The sequence below is a fragment of the Hydra vulgaris genome, chromosome 03, assembly GCF_038396675.1.
Source record: "Hydra vulgaris chromosome 03, alternate assembly HydraT2T_AEP".
Taxonomy (NCBI): Eukaryota; Metazoa; Cnidaria; class Hydrozoa; order Anthoathecata; family Hydridae; genus Hydra; species Hydra vulgaris.
The window spans coordinates 49,146,463-49,167,504 of NC_088922.1; the positions used below are offsets into that span (position 1 = coordinate 49,146,463).

Below are 21,042 nucleotides of genomic sequence, written 5' to 3' on the forward strand. Positions count from 1 at the left end.
AGGTGGCCTATAACAGGACCTAATTTTGAAATTTCTAAAATCATAGAGTATGACAATTTTGATTTTAAACCTACAACTTTTGATTTACTTACTACTAATTAAAACATGAACTACTAATTTTAGGGCCTTTTCAACCTTCTGAATTCTCAACCTACTGTATTTTTGATCGACTTTATAACTACGTCTTTTATGGTATGTATTTTATTTATTTGTTGTTGATTTGAATTAGGGCTGAATTTATTCAGCCATGTCGCAGTGACTGGAGTGCTGACTTATAATTGAGAGGTCAAAGGTTTGATGTCTGGTCTAGGTATATAAAGCGGCGTGAAATTTCTTCTTAAATGCTCTTCCACGCAGCTCTACAACAAAACCGTTAGGTCTTGTTAGAGCACCTTAATAATTAAAAGAAAAAGAAAAAAAAAATCATTTTCTAACAGATGTAAATGGCGGTATTTTATTCTCCAAGGAGAATCTTATCGTAGAGCACCATGGAAGGGCATTTAACAAGGATGTTTACGCCTCTTCCTTTTCTAATGCCGCTTATCTGACCTCTTTTTTTTTATATTACTCTCGAGCCCTTAATACAAGGTGGGGGGGGGGGGGCAGTAAAAACACAGAATAGTAGGTTGAAATAAATATTGCCTATAATTATTTGAAAACCAAACTATCAAAATCCGGTTGAAAATAAAAGTCTTAAAAATTGGTTGAGAAAAAAATCAGTCAAAAATGAAAACGTCATAAATCAGTCAAATTAAAAAAGGACTATAATAAGTTAAAAACAATTTGGGCTTCAGTAGGACATCTAAAAAGTATTTCCACTTTTTAGTAGATGTATTATTTTGATGATCAAGTTTGTAGGTGCAGGGTTTTGTAGGTTGAGCTATGTGACACGCCTTGATATATACTTGTTACATTAAAATTATACAAGTATATTTTACAAATAGATGACAATTTATATTTTCGCTTTCCTCTTAAAAAAATAAAATATAGGAAAATCATTCTTTTTAATGTTTAAAATTGTATTTATTTTTTGCTTTGACTTAGAAAATTTTGCTGCCGAAAATAACAATCACTATGAAGTAACAAAAATAAAAATAGTACACAAATTATTTAAATTATTGTTATTATTATTTTCTATTTAAGTTTATTTTAATTTTCTATTTTGTTATTTTGCTTTCTTATTTTTGAAACTTTTTCAGCAACACATATAATAAAATTTGCAAATGGCTGTGACCAAGTTGTCTAAAATAAATTACTCAAGCGCGGACATACAAGACAAAAAACCGAACGCATTTCCTGGGAAGCCTTGAACAATGATACAAATGCACCCTCACTGAAAAATAAACTTAACGAACTTTCATTATTAGCACAGTTAAACAAAATAGATGTTATAATGGAAATGTGGTTTATTGCAGACTCAGTGTCAAACATACATGACGTATATATTTTCAGAAATGACAGAATTAAAGGAGGAGGTTGTGGAGTATGTATCTACATATGAAAAAATTTTATAATTTTTGAAATTAACTCAATTGAATTGTTAACCCAAAAATTGAAAAAATAAGATGTAGTCTCATTACCGATTAGAGTCAACAAAGTTCTAAACTCAGCAAATAAGTTAGACCTTAATAATTTGGTTCTGACTGCAAAACACATATACAATTACCAACTTAATCCATTAGGCTGGGGCAGATGTATTCTTAATACATTGTTTCCAGTTTAGGATGTTGAACGCTGGATCTTCTTGACTCAATGCATGGGTTTTGCTTGTGTTTCCATTTTTATGACTAGACAACTCCTTCTATCATCTCCTAATGAGGGTACAGCTCTAAAACTCAGTTTTATGGTTCTGAGGCTGGCTGGTAGTCAAGTTTCCCGAACTCTGTGGTAGCTCTCAGAGAGGCTGATACCTTAAAAGCTAAAAAATATCAAAGTATTACCAGTGCCATGTTGCGCATGGATGGTGTCCCTGTTTGTACTTTTGGTGTGCTTTGCCAAGGCCACATCTGACACCCTTTATTACGGCTTAGGGTTTATTAATAGTAATGAGGCACTTGCTTGGACTATTAAATAGTGTACTGAGTACTATGCATGCTTTGAGTCAAGCTCTTTAACAAATTTAAAAATGACTAAAGTACCAAAAACTAAAAAACAGAAAAAGCGATCGCCATCACCAAGTTCTTTAAACCTATCATTCACTAATAATTGTGGTCTTTGAAGTAACTTTTCTTCTGTTGAGTCTTCTCTCTTGCAAAATTCATCAGACCTACTTGCTACAGATTATTCTTTTTCGTGCTTTCGTTTAGCACCACTTCACTCTATCACCTTTCTCTTTGTTCTATATCGCTCTCCTTCATCTCAAGACTGCACTCTTTTTGATGTTATTTCTGACCAAATTGACCAAGCCCTCTCTCTTTATACACCAGCCAATATCGTTGTGTTGTTGGTGACTTTAATACTCATCACACTGAATGGCTTGGCTCTAGCGTCAGTGACTCTGCTGGCATTAAGGCCCTCAACTTATGTCTTCTTTCTGATCCTAGTTAGTGCTCAGTTTCTCCACATTCACCCTTAAGTGCTTCTGATCACGGTTTGATCTCTCTAAAACTATTATCTCATTCTTTTTCATCATCAATCCCCCTATCATGGTACCTCTTAGAACTACCTTAAAGCTGACTGGGACACTTTCCACGATTTTTTCTTTTTCAAGAAGACATTTTCCAAGAGTTTTTCTTTGTGATGACCCTTGGGTAGAAATCTTTTGTCTACCTGCTGACAAATGTGCTTCTTACATAACTTCGTGGGTTCAGGCAGGCATGGAATCTTTCATTTCCTCTCTACGATTCCAATTCAAGCCTTACTCTTCTCCATGATTTTCCTCACATTGCATTGCTGCAATTTCCAATCAAAACTGTTACTTCCATATATAGGAGCAAAACAATTCCCCAGATAGTATCAATAATAAGGGCAAATCTGTTATTCCACCTCTCTTGTATGGTTTAGGCTTTGTCACCTAACCTAAAGACAAAGCTGAATTGTTTGCTAAGAACTTTTCATCAATATCACTTGATTCCACTAGTTGCGTTCTACCTGATATAGCCATCAAACAGGTTGGTCTATTGCTTGACATTTGTATTACTCCAGCTTCTGTATCGAAAGTGATTTAGACTCTTTTATAGCTTGTGGTCCAGACAACATACCTGTTGTAGTCTTGCAGAAGCGTTCTCCAGAGCTGTTATAGAAGTGTTCTCCATACTTTCAAAACTAGTAACAACAAGTGCCTATCAGAGTCTTGTTTTCTGGCATACTGGAAAGTGGCATCTGTTATTCCTATTTTCGAAAATTCTGGAGAGTGATCTGACTCATCTAACTACCGCCCCATTAGTCTTCTTCCTATCATAAGCAAAGGTTTTTGAATCTTTAATTAACAAACACTTAATCTCTCATCTTGAATCTAATAATTTCATTTCTGACCATCAATATGGATTTCGATCTTCTCGTCCTACAGCTTGCTAACAATAATAGCCAATAGGTTTGTGGAGAGGTAAGGGCTATCGCTCTTGACATTTCTAAAGCATTTGATAAAGTTTGGCATGCTGGTCTTCTCCATAATCTTTCTTCTTACGGTGTATCTGGTAACATCTTTACGATTATTGAGTCTTTCCTTTTAAATCATAGTATAAAAGTTGTCCACAATGGACAGCATTCTTCTTCATAGCCTGTAACTTCAGCGGTTTCTCAATGTTCAATCCTTGGTCCTATACTCTTTTTAATTTACTTTAACAATCTTCCAGATATTCTCACATCTAAGGTGGCATTGTTCACTGATGATACTACCATTTATTCTTGATTGTCTTGATAAGAAGCCTTTGTCTTGATAAGAAGCCAACACTTTGTCTTGATAAGAAGCCAACACTTCTTTGTCTTGATAAGAAGCCAACACTCTCTGATTGCTTGGAGGGGGCATTTGTGCTTGAAAAGGATCTCACTTCTGCTACAGCATGAGGCTCACAGTGGTTGGTGAACTTTAATTCAACTTGTTTCTCCGCGCAGCGGCCTTGTTCGTCAAGGTTCGTGTTTCGGAGTTATAGAGTTGAGAGAGGGTTATAACCATTATTAAGTAGCCTCCTCATCTGTAGTGGCCTTCTTGGCCCTGAGGAGGTGAATAACACAAAAAAAAAAAAAAAAAAAAAAAAATTCAGATAAAATCCAATTTTATTCAGCCAATTGTTATCACAATAAATTAGATCTTTTTGTATTTATGAACAGTAATGTACTCGATGAGTCATCTACCCTTCATCTTCTTGGATTAACTCTTACTTCCGTTCTTTCTCAGAAACCATATATCAAATCCATTGCAAAATTAGCATCTGCTAAGGTTGCATCTCTTTATCGTGCTCAACACTTTTTTACTACGCATTCTATTCTTTATCTCTATAAATCTCAAATCTGTCCTTGTATGGAATACTGTAGCCATATCTGAGGTGGATCTTCCAATGATGCCCTTCCTCTTTTAGACAAGGTGCAAAAACGCATTGTAAACATAGTTGGACCTGCTTTTGCAGCCAACCTCCAACCATTATCACATTGTCATGTTACTTCTCTTTCTCTTTTCTACAAATACTATAACGGGCACTGCTCTAAAGAGCTAGCGTTTCTTGTGCCATCTTCTAAAATTCATTCTCGTGTTACTCTATATTTAATTAAGTCTCATCCTTTTTACTGTGAATATTCCTAAGTGCTCCAAAAAGTCTTATTCATCTACCTTTTTTCCTCAAATATTAGTTCTTTGGAATTCGCTTCCTTCATCTTGCTTTCCTGATTCATATAATTTGCAACCTTTTAAGTTGTCTGTCAATCGTTATCTTGTTCTACAAACTTCATCTTTTCTCTTCAAATAACTTCCAACTTCTATAGTGGTTGCCTGCCGCCTTGTTGGAAGTGAGGAAATGTAAAAAAAAAAAATGTAAAAAAAAAATTGTTTGCTATTGTTTGCTGGTGATTTTAAATTTTTAAATATAAAATTGATTGACAACAGCTTTATCATTTCATGTTAAGATCAAAACAATTCTGAATTTAATTTTATAGAAATAATAAATGACAACTTTTTGTCACAAAATGTATTCTTTCCAACATTTCAAAGGCCTGATAAGGAATCATCTAACATACTTGATCTTATATATACAGAAAACCCAAACCGTGTTTCTAAACTTGCATCAAACCCTCCTTTAGGTAAGATAGAGATAAAAAATCACTTTGACATTTTACCTTCTTTAGCTAAAACGTCAAAATAATGTGTGCTCATACACACATTATTTTATTCGATAATGCAAATTAAAAAATTATTTTTTAATTTGTAAAAACGATATAAATAAAATAATCAGCTAATATAAAAATGATATAAATAAAGTAATCAGCTGAAATAATTTTACAATTAAAAACTTTGGAAAAACACAAAGCCTTTGGAAATGATGTGAGCAGGTACTCAATACATATGGAGTCCATCCATATGTATTGAGTACCTGCTCTGGAAGTTTAAGCATCACAATTGAACATATTTTTAAACTATCCCTTGAATAGGGAGAGGTATCAAAAGCCTTGAAAGATTCAAACATAGTCCTAATTTTTAAAATTTGCAATAAGCTTGATCCTTCTAACTATAGACTTGTTTCTCTTTCATCAGCTATATGTAAAGTTTTAAAAAGGATTATAAAAACAAATCATTCATCATTCTGCACCTTTTAGATAATAACATGATAAATAAGAATCAGCATGGATTTTTACCAAGTAAATCTCGCATTACAAATTTACTTGAGCCAAGATATTTTAACTCTAGCAATGGATCAAGAATACCCTATCTATATCCTCTTTACTGATTTTTCTAATGCATTTGACAGAGTTTATCATAGAAAACTTATATTCAAAATTGAAATGTATGATATAAAGGGTTTAGTCGATAAAAAGGAATCAATCCAAAGTGGATTGATTCCTTTTTATCGAAAAGTAAGCAAAGAGCTGTTCTTAGACACTTTACTTCTACATGCCTTAGTGTTTTAAATGGCTCAAGTTATGAGACCAATTTTGTTTTGAACCTATATAAATGATCTTTCAGATAAACTAAAAAATATCTTCATGCTCTATGCTGATGATTGCAGCTTTTAAATGATCCATAATAACAGTTGTAATGATCTTCAGGTTGACATAAATTTTATTTTTAAATGGTGCAATGACTGGAGTATGCAATTAGATATAGAAACATGTAAAGTTATGCATGTAACTAGAGGAAAAAAGTTTAATAAAAATATTAAAAAACATTAGATTTATAATTATCAATTAAGTATTTAAAATGTGAAATCAAACTTGGTGTTATGCTAAAAACAATTTGAAATATAATCTACTTGTGTTTCTAAAGGAAACAGCAATTTTATATCTTATCTGACTCACACATTCATTTTTAAATGCTGATACAGTTCAGTTGTTATATGTTTTGCAAGCATGCACTCATCTTGAAAAAGTTTCAGCTATTTGGAATCCATTTCTGAAAAAAGATATTAGTCATATTGAAAGAATACACAGAAGAGTAACGAGACTAATTCTAAGACTAGTGAGACTAATTCCATGATGCTCAAAGGTACAAGAGGAAAGATTAAAAAGATTGAATATCAATGAGAAAAAAAGAAGTGACATAATTATCTTTTTTAATTGTATTAATAATCTTTACCAGCCTAAAATGGTATCTTTCTTAAGGAACTTTTATCTACCAACAGAACCAGCTAGAAGTGTCCATGAATAAATCTATAATCAAAGATAAATTTCTGATAACAGTAGACACTTAATTAGAAGAAATTGCTTTACCAATCGCGTTATCCAAATTTGGAACAATTTGCTGTTTGCGTCAAACAAATTACATCAGTATTGAACTTAAAAAAAACTTGATGAAACTTTATGTAACTTTAATTGTTAAACTTTTTAAACTTTCTGCAAAAGTGGATCAATAACAGAATTTATTGTATCTAATATGCACCTGAAAATCATATTTGTTAAATGACTTCTCTAGCTCTAGATTTATTAAAAAATTTCATTTCATTAAACTTATTAGCAAGCTTTGTGTGATCAATAACTGCATGGAGAGAAACACAAGAAAATAAAACCAAGCTTAGCCAATTTTCAATTTTTAAAAAATTACATGCAGCTCTTCTTATAAACAAAAACAACTGAAATTCTTTACTCAACCTAGTTCAAGGTGGTAAAATTGAATAAGCAACTAAACTTTTTAATTTTCAACCCTGCTTTTTCTATTTTTATTTAGCCTTTTTTTGTAGGTGTGTGTATCACCCTGATCACTATTGTTTACCAAAAATAAAATTGGGTCTAGAAATCTTGGGATACTGAATCAATGATTGCCATAATAAATGTTCTGATAATGGATTCATGATAATAATGAACAGTATAATGTAAGAGATTTTGCAGATTGATCATACAGTATACAATGATCATACAATAAATCATTGTACATATGAATTACTAAAAAGTTTCTATTTGAAAATTTCATGTTGTCGCTGACATTAGACATATTAGTAAATATTATTAACAACCTTACTGTTTAAAAACAAAATTAATTATTATTTAAACAACAAATTCATATAAATTAACTAATTTAATAAAAATATTAAAAAAATATTAAAAATACATCATAACAAGCATCATGGATTGCACCATAAAAACATTTTGTAATATTACTTACAACTCTCTTGCGAATAAATTCTTGAGCATTTTTCAAGTGTCCAGCAATATTAGATATTAGATCTGATTTTTCTTTATCATCCAACACATTTTCCCAAAACAATTTTGGCTGAGAGAAGTTATCTTCATCACCTGATTGATATCTTCTACACTCCCCATTGTACTAAATATAACAAAATGCTTATTCAAGATTTTCAGAAAAGAAAAATTCCAAAAAGAATTATTAGCAAACAACTCTCCACAACCTTCATAATAACATTAAAAAGAAAACTCCAATATATTTAAGATTTAATTTAGCATAAAAGTAACGATGATGTAACTTACTTGTAATTTTAATAATATATAAACTTAGTATAAGCAAAGTAATAAACAAAAACTATAAAGTGATCAGATATAAATGTTATAACCTAATAAAAAAAACTTATATTATTAGTCAAAATATTTCATAAATCGAATATCACCACTTTCCACTAAATCACACAATTGCAATCTAACTTGGTTTAAATAAAAAATTGAATAACCATTCAACCAAACACTGATACCATTGCCTGACAGGCTAAACATAATATATCCTATCCAGGTAAAGTAGAAACAAAACAGCAGTAAATAAAAAACCTAGAGAAAAGCTAAAATTAGAAAAAGAACTAAAAATTTTCTCACAGGTCAAAACTTTTCCTGAACTATCATTATTTTAAAGCAGAATTGTAAAGTACCCAAAATACTTATTCAAATTTTTCCTGCATAGATAGTTCTTTGTTTTCCAATGAAAATTGAAATGTAAAAATGTGTCTTAAAAGTTTCATAATAATATTAAGATATACTAAGATATTTAAGAACAAAAAGTTTCTAACAGATTATGATAATGAGAATTTTTTTTATAATTAAAAATTAACAAATAAAAAAGGTAGGTATGTTGTTGTATTAAGTTGGGAAGGATTCCAATATCCAGCGTTAAAAAAAACTTAAAACTGGGATCTTCCCCATGTTTGACAATTGACATCTTAGACAAGAGCTAAAAATAATATATGATTAGTTGGTTTTATAGGCTAAATCAATAATTGATCTACATATTTACAATGCTAGATCATGAAGATAAAATATAAGATAAATTATAATCAATTTTGACACCCAAATATTTTATAAAACCAACAGGATTGATTTTTTGACAACTTAATATTAAATTTGGGTGTTTATTTATGTTTACCAAAAAAAAACTAAAATATGGTCAAATTTTAGTTTTTTTATGGTAAGAACAAAGTTTTTTTGCTAGAAGTCTCAGAACTGTTGTTTGTTTATAATTTGTGAAAACCAAGTCACAACACTAGTTTAGTTATATCGCGGTTAATGTTTTAAATTTATTTTGTGATTTGCTTATAGCTTAAAATTGTCACAAACCATTAACAACATCAAATTAGTTAATAACAACAATTAAAATCGATAATCAATTTAATACATTCATTACTTAATGAACATTTTGATTTAACTATAAAGCAATATATTAAATAATATAAAGTAATTTTATGATATAAAAAAATTGAAAAAGGTTGAAAAAACGATTCTAACAATCGATAAATATTCTATTAAAAGTTTAAACAAACACATACACTATCAACATGATTATTAAAAGTTTAAACAAACACATACACTATCAACATGATTATTAAAAGTTTAAACAAACACATACACTATCAACATGATTATTAAAAGTTTAAACAAACACATACACTATCAACATGATTGCTAAACTCTCTTTGTTCTTGAGGACCATTAAAGCTGTTAGGGAAGTAGTTTGGAGCACTACCTTGATTATTAAACGCTTGAGGTCCATCTCTCTGGTAGTTATGTTGACCTTTTAATGGACAATTTACTGGCAACTGTTGATAATTGCATCCTAATCGATGGCGATGTGTATCACCATAGGAAAATAATCTGCCCTAAAAATATATTAGCAAACTAATATTACAATGCATGTTAAAAAAAAAAAAAAAAAAAAAATCAATTTTAATTAAAAATATTTGTGTGTGTGTGTGTGTGTGTGTGTGTGTGTGTGTGTGTGTGTGTGTGTGTGTGTGTATATTAAAATATTTTTAATGAAAAATTACAAGTTTATAATGGAACTTAAAGTTTCATGCTATTCGGCAATCATCAGCCATATCATTCAAATATAAAATAAAAACCGTTATAAAAAATACAAATTTAGCGCTGCAACGACATCTGATGTCAAGTATACATGATCATTGCCAAATGGCATGTTACTTTAAGTTCCATTATAAAGTTGTATTTTTTCATTTAAAATATTTTAAAATGATTTGATTTATTTTTTTAAAAAAGATATTGATCACTCTTAAACAGAAGAGAGTTCTATTTCCAGCAGTGTACAATATTGGAGCTTGGGAACAAAAAAAACCCTAATTTTTGGGCCCACCCAGCCCTTAATGTAGGAGCAACGAGTTTATAAAATATTTTCTTTACTATTTTTATCTAAATTCATATTCATCAACAAATTTCAAGCTTCATGCAATAATCTCTTAGTGTTCAGTTTTTATGACTCTGCAATGTTTACAGCCCCCTCAAATTGAGGGGGATTAAAATTTTATATGGTCATAGTTTTTGAAAAATAAGAGATTATTGCATGAAATTTGAAATTTATTGATGAATATAAATTTACATAAAAATAGTAAAAAAAATATTTTATAAACTCGTTGCTCCCATGTTAAGGGCTGGGTGGGCCCAAAAATTAGGGTTTTTTTTGTTCCCAAGCTCCAATCACCCCAATTCTTTGCAAAACATTCTTTTTTGATATAAGCATTAACATACAAAAGTTTGGAGTTTGCACAATGCCTGTAAGTGTCAAAACTCAAACATCTAAAAATATAGTGTACACCACTGTATATATATATATATATATATATATATATATATATATATATATATATATATATATATATATATATATATACATATATATATATATATATATATATATATATATATATATATATATATATATATATATATATATACATATATATATATATATGTATATACTTAAATATACTATTAAAGTTTAATCTTATTCATGAATTTGGGATAATAATGCAGAACATTAATTAATACTTTTAATTGATTGCAACAATGAATCTAAACATAAAAATTGCTACTACAACACAATGATCTAATTAATTGATTTAGACCTTTATACAAAATAAAAAATAAATGTTTGAGATTCAAGTAATTACTAGTTTATGAAATGAGTAACAAAACAAAGTTATAGAAAACTTTAATTTCCTTATTATTTGTATATAACTAATCAATTGGAAACAATGTTACAGATATTAAATTAAAATGTTTCTATATTAGATTCAAATTCACTAAAATATATTTAGACTTGGAAAAGATAAAACTTACAAAAGAAAAATTAAAATAAAATAAAAACTGTATATATTGTAAAAATATGTATTTCTATTATAAAAGAAAATGTTGGTAACTGATGTTTCAATAAGTCGAACAGAGTTATATTCATGCATTTATATACATATTTACTAAAAAGGTTCTACTTTTTCATCAACATTGATGCTTTATCAAACTTTGGTATGTTCCTTCTATGCTGTTCCACTAATTGGAAAAGGCACTGCTTTTGATTTTCATCCCATGTTGGACTTTGATTAAAGTCAGTAACTAGTTTAACTGACCTTTCCGCTAAATCGTTGACAACTTTTAGGTCCTTTAATATCCCAGATATGTAGTTAAATTCATAATTTTTTGACCACTCATCGGGGTATAGTGAAAGCCACTTAGTATTTACTTTCAAAAGATCAAAAAGAAGTTTCCATATTTTCATTGTTAATTTTTTTCAGTATTGTTAAAGCAATTTTCTTTTTTTCATGGGTAGACACAGATCCTGAAAAGAGAGCAAAGGGTGCAACTTCTTCACTTAGGTACCATAGGAGTCTTGTTTGAGCTATCAAAGCTGCTTCTGCTTCTCCTGGGTCAATTTTTTTAAACATTCGCATGTTCTTCCAAAACTGTAGGTCGTTGATAGGAGCATCTATGGCGTTTGAAGATGTCAACCAAACTTTTACATAGAATAAGCTTGTAAATAGGCAAAAGCAATGCAGTTTCTGAATCATATTTTTATCATAACCTAAGTACTCACTGAATACATACATTTTAGCTGCATATAGAATGTTTGCCATCCATCTAGCAAGATGGAAAGCTCCTGGCTTAAGCCACTGTTCTCCCTTTTTCACACTTTTCTCACCAAGGAGTAACAACATGACATAAATGCATTCCCTATAATCATCTCTTATAAATGTATGTTCTTGGAGGGACAGTTTAAGAAAATTAATCATATTTTCTTTTGTGGATTTCATTGAACATTCATTTACGTCCAGCATTTTAAAATTGTCATTCTTTTGAGGGATTGTGTCTCAAGAGTTCTTTAGTTTTAGAAATTCTATATTGGTCGGGCCTGTCGTTGGGCCAAACAGGTGTTTCCATACGGACGACAAAATAATCTAAAAGATATGGTGGTGACATGGTAAATAAAACAGCTTAGAATTCAACTTTTTTTCTAGAATGACAGAAGCTCAATTTTTCCATCCTGAGTTGGAAACTGTGGTATCAAATACCATACCGATGATAGATTTGTTCAACTCCCAGTCTTTGATGAGATCAAAGCTTGTCTCTGCTTGGACTAATCCTGTCCCATTCATGATTTTTGGAATGCCCAGCAACTTTCCTTCTACATAATTTGGTGCACCTGCAACTAAAACTGCCAATCCCCTTCAATAATTTTTCCATCCCAATGAATTGTTAGAAAGTCCGGCTTGTTAAAGTCAGATTTGATTTTTTTCTCTCTTGCTCTGTTTTGGTTCGTTCATCTTTTATTTTTAGTTTCTTTGCGTATTGATTATTTGGTGTTCCCAGTTTCACTCTTTTGTTATCTTTGATCGCGATTAAAAACTTAATGTCTTCACTTTTTTGTTTATCGTTCCGTAGTCTGTCTTTCCGAATGGTTTCTTCAGCGTTAATGTGGGCAATGAAAAAATAGTTTTCAAGCATTGCTACAAAATTATTTTCTTTAGTTTCATTTGATTTTTGGCCTTTTCTTTTTTGAACGGTCCTGTATTCATCGTGCAATTTAGTCATTTTTTCTTTGATTTTATCTTTCCTTTGGGTTTCAATACCGGTCTTATGCCAGACTTCTAGAACTGCTTCATATACTGCATCAGCAACAATTGAATTTGATTTTATTGATTTCTCAGTTTTAAATTCACAGTTCTTATGGTGAAAAAATAATTTCAAAATATCCCCATTAGTAGAAATAACTGTTTGGCTCCGAGCATCAATAGAATTTCCTATCAACCAAATATTTTGTGACTGTTGTCTTTTTTTCGATATTGTTGATTCAGCCATGCCTAAAGCAATCACCAATCATATACTAACAATATAGTTAAGGTATATATATGTTTTATTCATTTATATTATAATATTTATATTATACATATAAATTGTATTCATATTAGGTAGTTGTTTAAACTATATTAAGATAAAACTAAACCCATCCAAAGGAAACAAACGTAACATTAAACCCATTTTTTGATTCAACAATGTTTCAACAACATAAGGCTGCCAACTATAATTTAAAAGGATATATCAAAAACCTGAACAATGTAATAAAACACCCACACTTAGCAACAGTCAACTTGTCAATGGAGTATAGCATGAGGGTTAGCATGAGTTGAGATGTCAATTCATGTTATAACACGATTTTGCCACATACAATCCTGTTAATTACTATACAATTCACTAACACTATAATATATATATTCAACTTACTATTAATTCTGTTGATATATATGTTTGTTTAGTGTTTACCAACTTAAAATGTATGGTATGAAAAATTACATTAAATATAGACTTTTGTATGGTAAAAAACCATAAAAATACATAAATTCTATTAATTCTAATGCACAGTGGCAACCTTAAATGTTAATTCAGACTTAAAAAAATTTAACAATATGTTTATATAAACAATAGAAATGGGAAAATTGCCAGGGAGCAGAAAAAATCAAAAAAAAAATTTTCTCTATTGAATTACGGAACGCCCTAATATAATATATACAGTTTTTATATATATATGTATATATATATATATATATATATATATATATATATATATATATATATATATATATATATATATATGTATATATATATATGTATATATATATATATATATATATATATATATATATATATATATATATATATGTATATATATATATATATATATATATATATATATATATATATATATATATATATATATATATATATATATATATATATATATATATAAAAACTGTTTATCAAGTTTTCTTAATTACTTATACAAGTATTTTGAAAGCAATTTCGAAGCAAAAACTATAAAATAAGCAACTATAACTACAAAAACAAAGTTCAATTTACCACAAACGAATATTTAATTTTAGTAGAATTGCTTCAAGTTTTTTTTTATTAGTTATTTTGTTTTGAAAATGCAATTTTAATAAAACATAAATTTTTATAACAATAAACTTTAATATATAACTCTAACATTTTAGGATTAAATAATGGCCAGAAATAAATATAGTAACTTATTTAAGCAAAAAGTAACTGATGATTTTAGTAATGAAACTCAGCAACAAGAACTAACTGTCAAGTATAATGTGGAAAAACCTTCAATCAACTGATGGGTCAGTAGATACTAAGTCGTACATCAAAAACAGATCACAATGGAGATCATCCCCTAAAATATTAAAATTTCCTGACCGTAAGTAGGTAATATTTGTGAAAAAATGTTCATTTGCTGCTACACAATTTATAATTTAAAAATTAAAACAAAAAGTTTCAGAAACTACTGTAAAAAGATGCCTTGATATAGCAGAAATATTAAATTACAGATCTGCAAAAAAAAAAGTTTAATGCAGAAAAAACCTTCCTTATGCTTATAAAAATTAGCATTTTATGGAGTCAAAATTTAACTTGGGTAATTCAGATTGGAAAAAAATGTCAGATGCTGAAAATGCAAGCAGTTAAACTTAAAGTATATATGACTTGCTGTGCAACATCACATTTTTTTGTAAACAACATGCACGCTCATACTGTAAGCAGAAAACATTAAAACTTTATAAGAATACATTCATAAGTTACTATATACAAACACACAAACAAGTGTTTTTTGCATTTCTTTTCATTAAATTTCAAGTAGTTTTTTTGCAAATTTTAAATTTAGATTGCTCTTGTAAAACAAAACCAACAAAATTCTTATTTTTAAATTTTGCTTTTTGAAATTCTTTTGAAGCTTAATAAATAATATTATAAATAAAATATTTTATATTGGAAAATTAATAATTTTAACCATAAGTAGTGACAAATCAACAGAAAATGTCAGGAAAGTTTACAGCATATTTAAGAGACCTAGCTTTAAAAAAAACTATAAATTCCATATAAAGACCTAGCTTCTCTATAAATTACTTTATAGAAAAGCAGATTGCTGAACATCCTGCCCAAGTCAGAGAATTTAACAAATTTTGCAAAAGTCAAGAAATTTTGATTGATTTCTTTGGAAAATTAGATAATTTTTATGAGTCAGGGAAAATTCATGGACAATGAACATAAAAATTTGCTGGCCAACCTTATAATATACATTTACATTAAGTAACTACACTCCTATTAAGTTGAACAAAGTCATTAATATCATTAATACCATGGTATTATCTAACGAATTGAGTGATCCACACAGTCATATAAATAATGGGAAACATTATATACTTCAAATTCATCCATTCACATATATACAAACATTAGAAAACTGTCTAGATTACTTTTGAACATGGTGGCGATAAAAGAATGATTGTTTGAGAATATTTTGCAGGTATTTCCCATATGGAACCTTAACATAAAATCAACTGCATTATGGACCACTTTGAATATAAAAAGATTTGGTTAAAAGAAATCCTTTTGCAGATAATAATAAATGCCTTTAAGATGGCTATTTTAGCAGGATATTGACCCTAAATAATAAATATACATCCAAACCAAACATGATTTACATAAGTTTGGATGAAAAATCAGTTTAATGAGATGGCCAATTATCTTGCCAGACCTGAACTCCATTGAACACAATTGGAGGAACCTGGGTGAGACCATCTGACAGAAAGGAACAATTAGTAATGCTGATCAGTTGTACATTGGGTTTAGGCAAGTAACTAATTTGCAAAATCATAACAGCATTGATTGAATCATTGCCGTGCCATTGTTCAAGAGTGTCATTAAAGAAAACTTATAAAAAACAAAGGATATGCTATTGACTATTGATATAACCTGGTTTTCAAATAAGTAATTTCCTATAGACAAATGGTATTAGCAATGTTTTAAGCTGGATTTTTCAAAATAGCTTTAGTTTTGGAAGTAAATAATTTTACCTTTTTGCATTTTTTTTTTTAATTTTCTTCACAATATTAATTTAAAACTTTTGTTTTCTTATTATTACTTTTTTTTTAAATGGTTTTCAGTTATAAAATTTTTTTTTAAATATTTTTTATAATTTTAATGTGTTTTATATATAAGGGTTAAAGATGCTTTAATTTTAAAGTGTGTGTGTGTGTGTGTGTGTGTGTGTGTGTGTGTGTGTGTGTGTGTGTGTGTGTGTACACACACTGATTGATAACATGGTTTTAAGGTTTGATAACATGGTTTTAAATGATAACATGGTTTTAAGTATACACACACAATCAGATAACATGGTTTTAAGGGTAGCTTTTGAATATAATCTTGCTTGTCATCCAACTGATATGATTATCATACATATATATACAACTTTCACAATAAATATAAGTACAATAGTAATTATGTACATGCAAAAACATAGTTAAACCTGTAACATTTTATCAGGAGATGTTTCAACACCTGGTGGCATATGTGCAGGAGAAAAAGCAGCCTGTTCAACATCAGCAAAATAATTTTCAGGATTACGATCCAACACCATTTTTCCAACTTGAATCAATGGATATTCACTGTGGCTCCACACCTAAAAACATAAAAGACATCTGTGGCAGTCCAAAATATTATACATATATACATATATACATATATATATATATATATATATATATATATATATATATATATATATATATATATATATATATATATATACATATATATTTATATATACATATATGTATGTATGCATATATATATATATATATATATATATATATATGTATATATATATATGTGTATATATATATATTTATATATATATATGTGTATATATATATATATATTTATATATATGTATGTGTATATATATATATTTATATATATATATGTGTATATATATATATATATTTATATATATGTATATATATATATATATATATATATATATATATATATATATATATATATATATATATATATATATATATATACATACACACACACACATGGTTGTACACTTGGACTTCGGTCGGTCGCCAGAAGGGAAACTGAAAGTAATTAGTTAGTTTTTGGTTGCTTGCTGATTTTTGAGTCGGATATCACTATTTTTATTAAAAATTTTTGCATTCAGCAGATTTCTTGCATATTTTAGTCATTTTTCATTATAGGGCTAAATGTTGACTAGAAATAAATTGGGTAAATAAAATTAATATTGTAAGCTATTGATAACATTCACTTTTCTACTTTCAGATAAAGCGCATGCAGATATATACACCATTAGGTTTTTCACTTGAACTGAGTGCTTATTTTATTAAAAAAAGATGCACACTTATTTACCAATATTAAAGTATTGACAAGTTTAAAAAAACAATTTACAAACACTTTAAAATCCTTTGCTTTTGATGTGTTGTTTTAATGTGTTAGAACTTTTATTTAAATGATAAAGCTTTTTAGTTTTCATTAAGGAAGTATTTTATTAAATACATTTAAACACTCATACTTTTTTTTTATGTTCTAATTAACAATGAAAAATGCGAAAAAAAAACTTTGACACAGTTACTTTAAAAATATAGTTTTATTATTATTTTAGACAGTTTTTTTTTTTATAGAACTCTTGAATTAAAAGAAAAAACAAAAAAATACTAGAACTGCTGATAAAAATCATTAGTCACTCTTTCAGGCAACTCAATTACATCAAAGGAATATTTTTAGTTGCTCTTTACCACGAGTGTACACCCCTGATAAAATATATATATATATATATATATATATATATATATATATATATATATATATATATATATACTATATATACTATTGTGAGTATGCATTGAAAATAAGTGTTTTATATTGAGACTCATAATTTGGCAAGTATATATCCAATTGCGCCGAAGTAAATTTGAAAGCTAAAACCCTAGGCTGCAAACATCAGTCCAATTACAACTTTCAGAATGTAAAAACACTTTTATGAAAAACTTTAAACTTGGTTGAGTTTGTGCCTACAAAATCGTTTTTTCGGGGATTTCTTTTACATTACTTTCACAAAAAGACAACAGCAGCTCAGGTGCATAGAATATTAGTGGAAACATAGAGAGACAATGCTCTTTCAGAACAAACATGCGGAAGATGGATTCAAAAATTCAAGGATGTTGATTTTGACCTTGAAGATGAAGAACATCCTAGGGCTGAGAAAAAGTTACCAAAAACAGAGGCATTACTTGATGAAGATTCATGCCAGAAAAAGGAAGAGCTTGCTGAAACATTGAGAGTCAACCAATCAACAGTTTTTAGGTGCTTGAAACAACTGGGAGTGATTCAATAGAAAGGAAATTGGGAGCCGTATGAGTTGAAATAAAGAGACATTGAAAAAATATTTTTTTACCTGCAAACAGCTGCTTGCACAACAAAAAAAGAAAAGGTTTTCTACATTGAATTGTTATTAGTGATAAAAAGTGGATCTGTTACAACAACCCTAAATGCAGAAAAACATGGTTCAAGCTTGGCAAGCCATCAATATTGAAAATAAAAGCAAATATTCATGGTTCTAAGTTCATGCTCTGTATCTGGCAGGATCAGCTTGGAGTAATATTTTATAAGCTGCTTAAACCAAATAAGAATATTACAGCAGACGGTTACCACTGACAATTGATCAAGCTAAGCCAAGCATTGAAGGATAAAAGGCCACAATATGCTAAAAGACATGAAAAGATTATTTTCCAACATGACAACGCACAACCCCATGTTACAAATATTGCACAAACTACCTGGAGAACCTCAAATGGGAAGACCTACCCCACCCACCAAATTTATCAGATATTGCCCCCTCCAATTAACATTTGTTCCGGTTGATGATACATGGCCTGGCTGAGCAGCTATTTTCTTTTTATGGCGATACCAAAAAATGGGTCAATGACTGGATTGCCTCAAAAGACCAAGATTTTAGCCAACCCTAATTCCAAGGGTTGCAACATATATATACAAAGTATATGCATAATGAAATTTTTATTTTTAATACAATTTATTTAAATACATATATAAAATAAAATAAAATTTTTATTTTCAGGTTATTGTTTTTTCACAAAATATTCAAAACCAGTCTGAAAATCCTTCTTTTGATAAGGAAAAAAACTTTAAGAGTTACTTGCTCAAGTTGGCTGTGCAGGCAAGTCTTCAGAAGTGTCATTCTAGAAAAAAGACGATCTATGCAAGCAGTATTAAATGGAGAAACCATTAACAATTGCAGTAAATTTTGGAAATTTGGATACATTTCTTCGATTATCCTGAAGCAGTTGCTCCATAACTTTGCTGGTATGTAATGGCTGTATCTCATACATAGGATCTTAATTACTTCCTGATTCTTTGCTTATATAATTTTCAAATCAAAACTTTCTCTGAACTCTTGAACTTTTGAAACATGATTATCATCACTATTGTAACCTCCAAAATAATATTAACAAAAAATATTTTTCTTATGAACGCACGTTAAAGAGAATGCCTCTTTACCTGCACCATAATACTCTGTAAGAGCAGGGATCTCTTCTATACAAACCATCAACCTATTCATTTGCTTTAGGTAACATCTGTTGGTCAAAAATAACAAACTTTAGCCAAAACTCAAGGTGAACAAACTCTCTATTGATTTTAACTTTGAAAACAGATAAAAAGTCTTTGTATATGCTTTATTTGTAGACATATAGAGACACTTTATTTGCAAAGATTTGTCTCAACAGGAAACATAGCAACTTGTTCTGAACTAATTTGTTTAAATTTATCAAATTTTTTTTTTAAAAAACAAGGGCAGTCCCCGGATAGAAATTTATCAAACAAAGATTTAGAAGTGTTAACATAAGTCTTCACAACTTCACAAGTTTCTATTTTAATAATGCTACATTTAGGGGAGATATAACTGAGAATACATCATAAAGTAAGAGTAATGTGGCTAAAAATTCTTTTAAAAAACCGACAGCAAATAAATTAATGGCTTTAGGTTCATACTTTCCATTTAAACTGACCAAGAGACCACCTAAATATTGTTGGTATCCATCATAGCAGCCTTACATGCTCTTTCATGAGCTGTCCATCTGCGTAAATATTTGCAATTTTCTATAGAAAATTGAGAGCTTAATGAAAAAACTTTACAAGTATTTAATAATGTTGCATCAGAATAACTAATTGAATAAAAAGCTCCAAGCAAATCTTTAAAGCAAAGAGCTAGCTTTTGATTCATCGAATCCATGGGAATGGCATGGGAATGGCATGCTTCAAAAGACATTCTAATCCATCAATTTTTCCCAGAATTAACATTGGTGTTGTCCATACAAGAAATGCAACAGTTGGCAATTTGAACTTCAACAGTTTAAAAAAATTCAATCAGCACTTTTATGATGTTTGCTGTGCACAGTGATGTTCAATCAACTAATTGGTAAAATATATAACATACTAATTGGTAAAGTACCAAATTTGTATAGAAATTCCCATTTAACTCATGAGTTTTTAAGGACTTGCAATAACATTTTGAGTTGTGTGAAGAAGACATGACGTAAGATCATGACAAGACATAGCGAAAGTTATTTTTTTACATTAATAATTTTCACATATTTTGCTGCCAAACATTTTTTAATACAGGTTTTTATTGGTTTTATTAACTTCTTTTGTTTGATCTAACGTAAAGCAAGAGTTGCTAGTATCATACTAAGGCTTTGCAAATCAGAAATTCTAACTTTAAACTGAAGTCACCTATATATTTGCGAATTGAATCTTAAAAAAGTAAGTTTTTTTTCTATTTCTAATACTTTTTTTTTTCTAAAA

At 29.1% G+C, this 21,042-nt stretch overlaps 1 protein-coding gene across 1 annotated transcript in view; it reads right to left on the reverse strand.

Moving 5' to 3' along the window:
- Window positions 1-21,042, reverse strand: part of LOC100197141 (catalase-like) — a gene marked incomplete at both ends in the record, with an annotated part of 40,130 nt that overhangs the window by 7,962 nt on the left and 11,126 nt on the right. Inside the window, 3 exon segments of the mRNA NM_001309673.1 lie at window positions 7,745-7,906; window positions 9,468-9,677; window positions 16,667-16,819. Of these exon segments, the coding sequence (NP_001296602.1) occupies window positions 7,745-7,906; window positions 9,468-9,677; window positions 16,667-16,819 (525 nt within the window).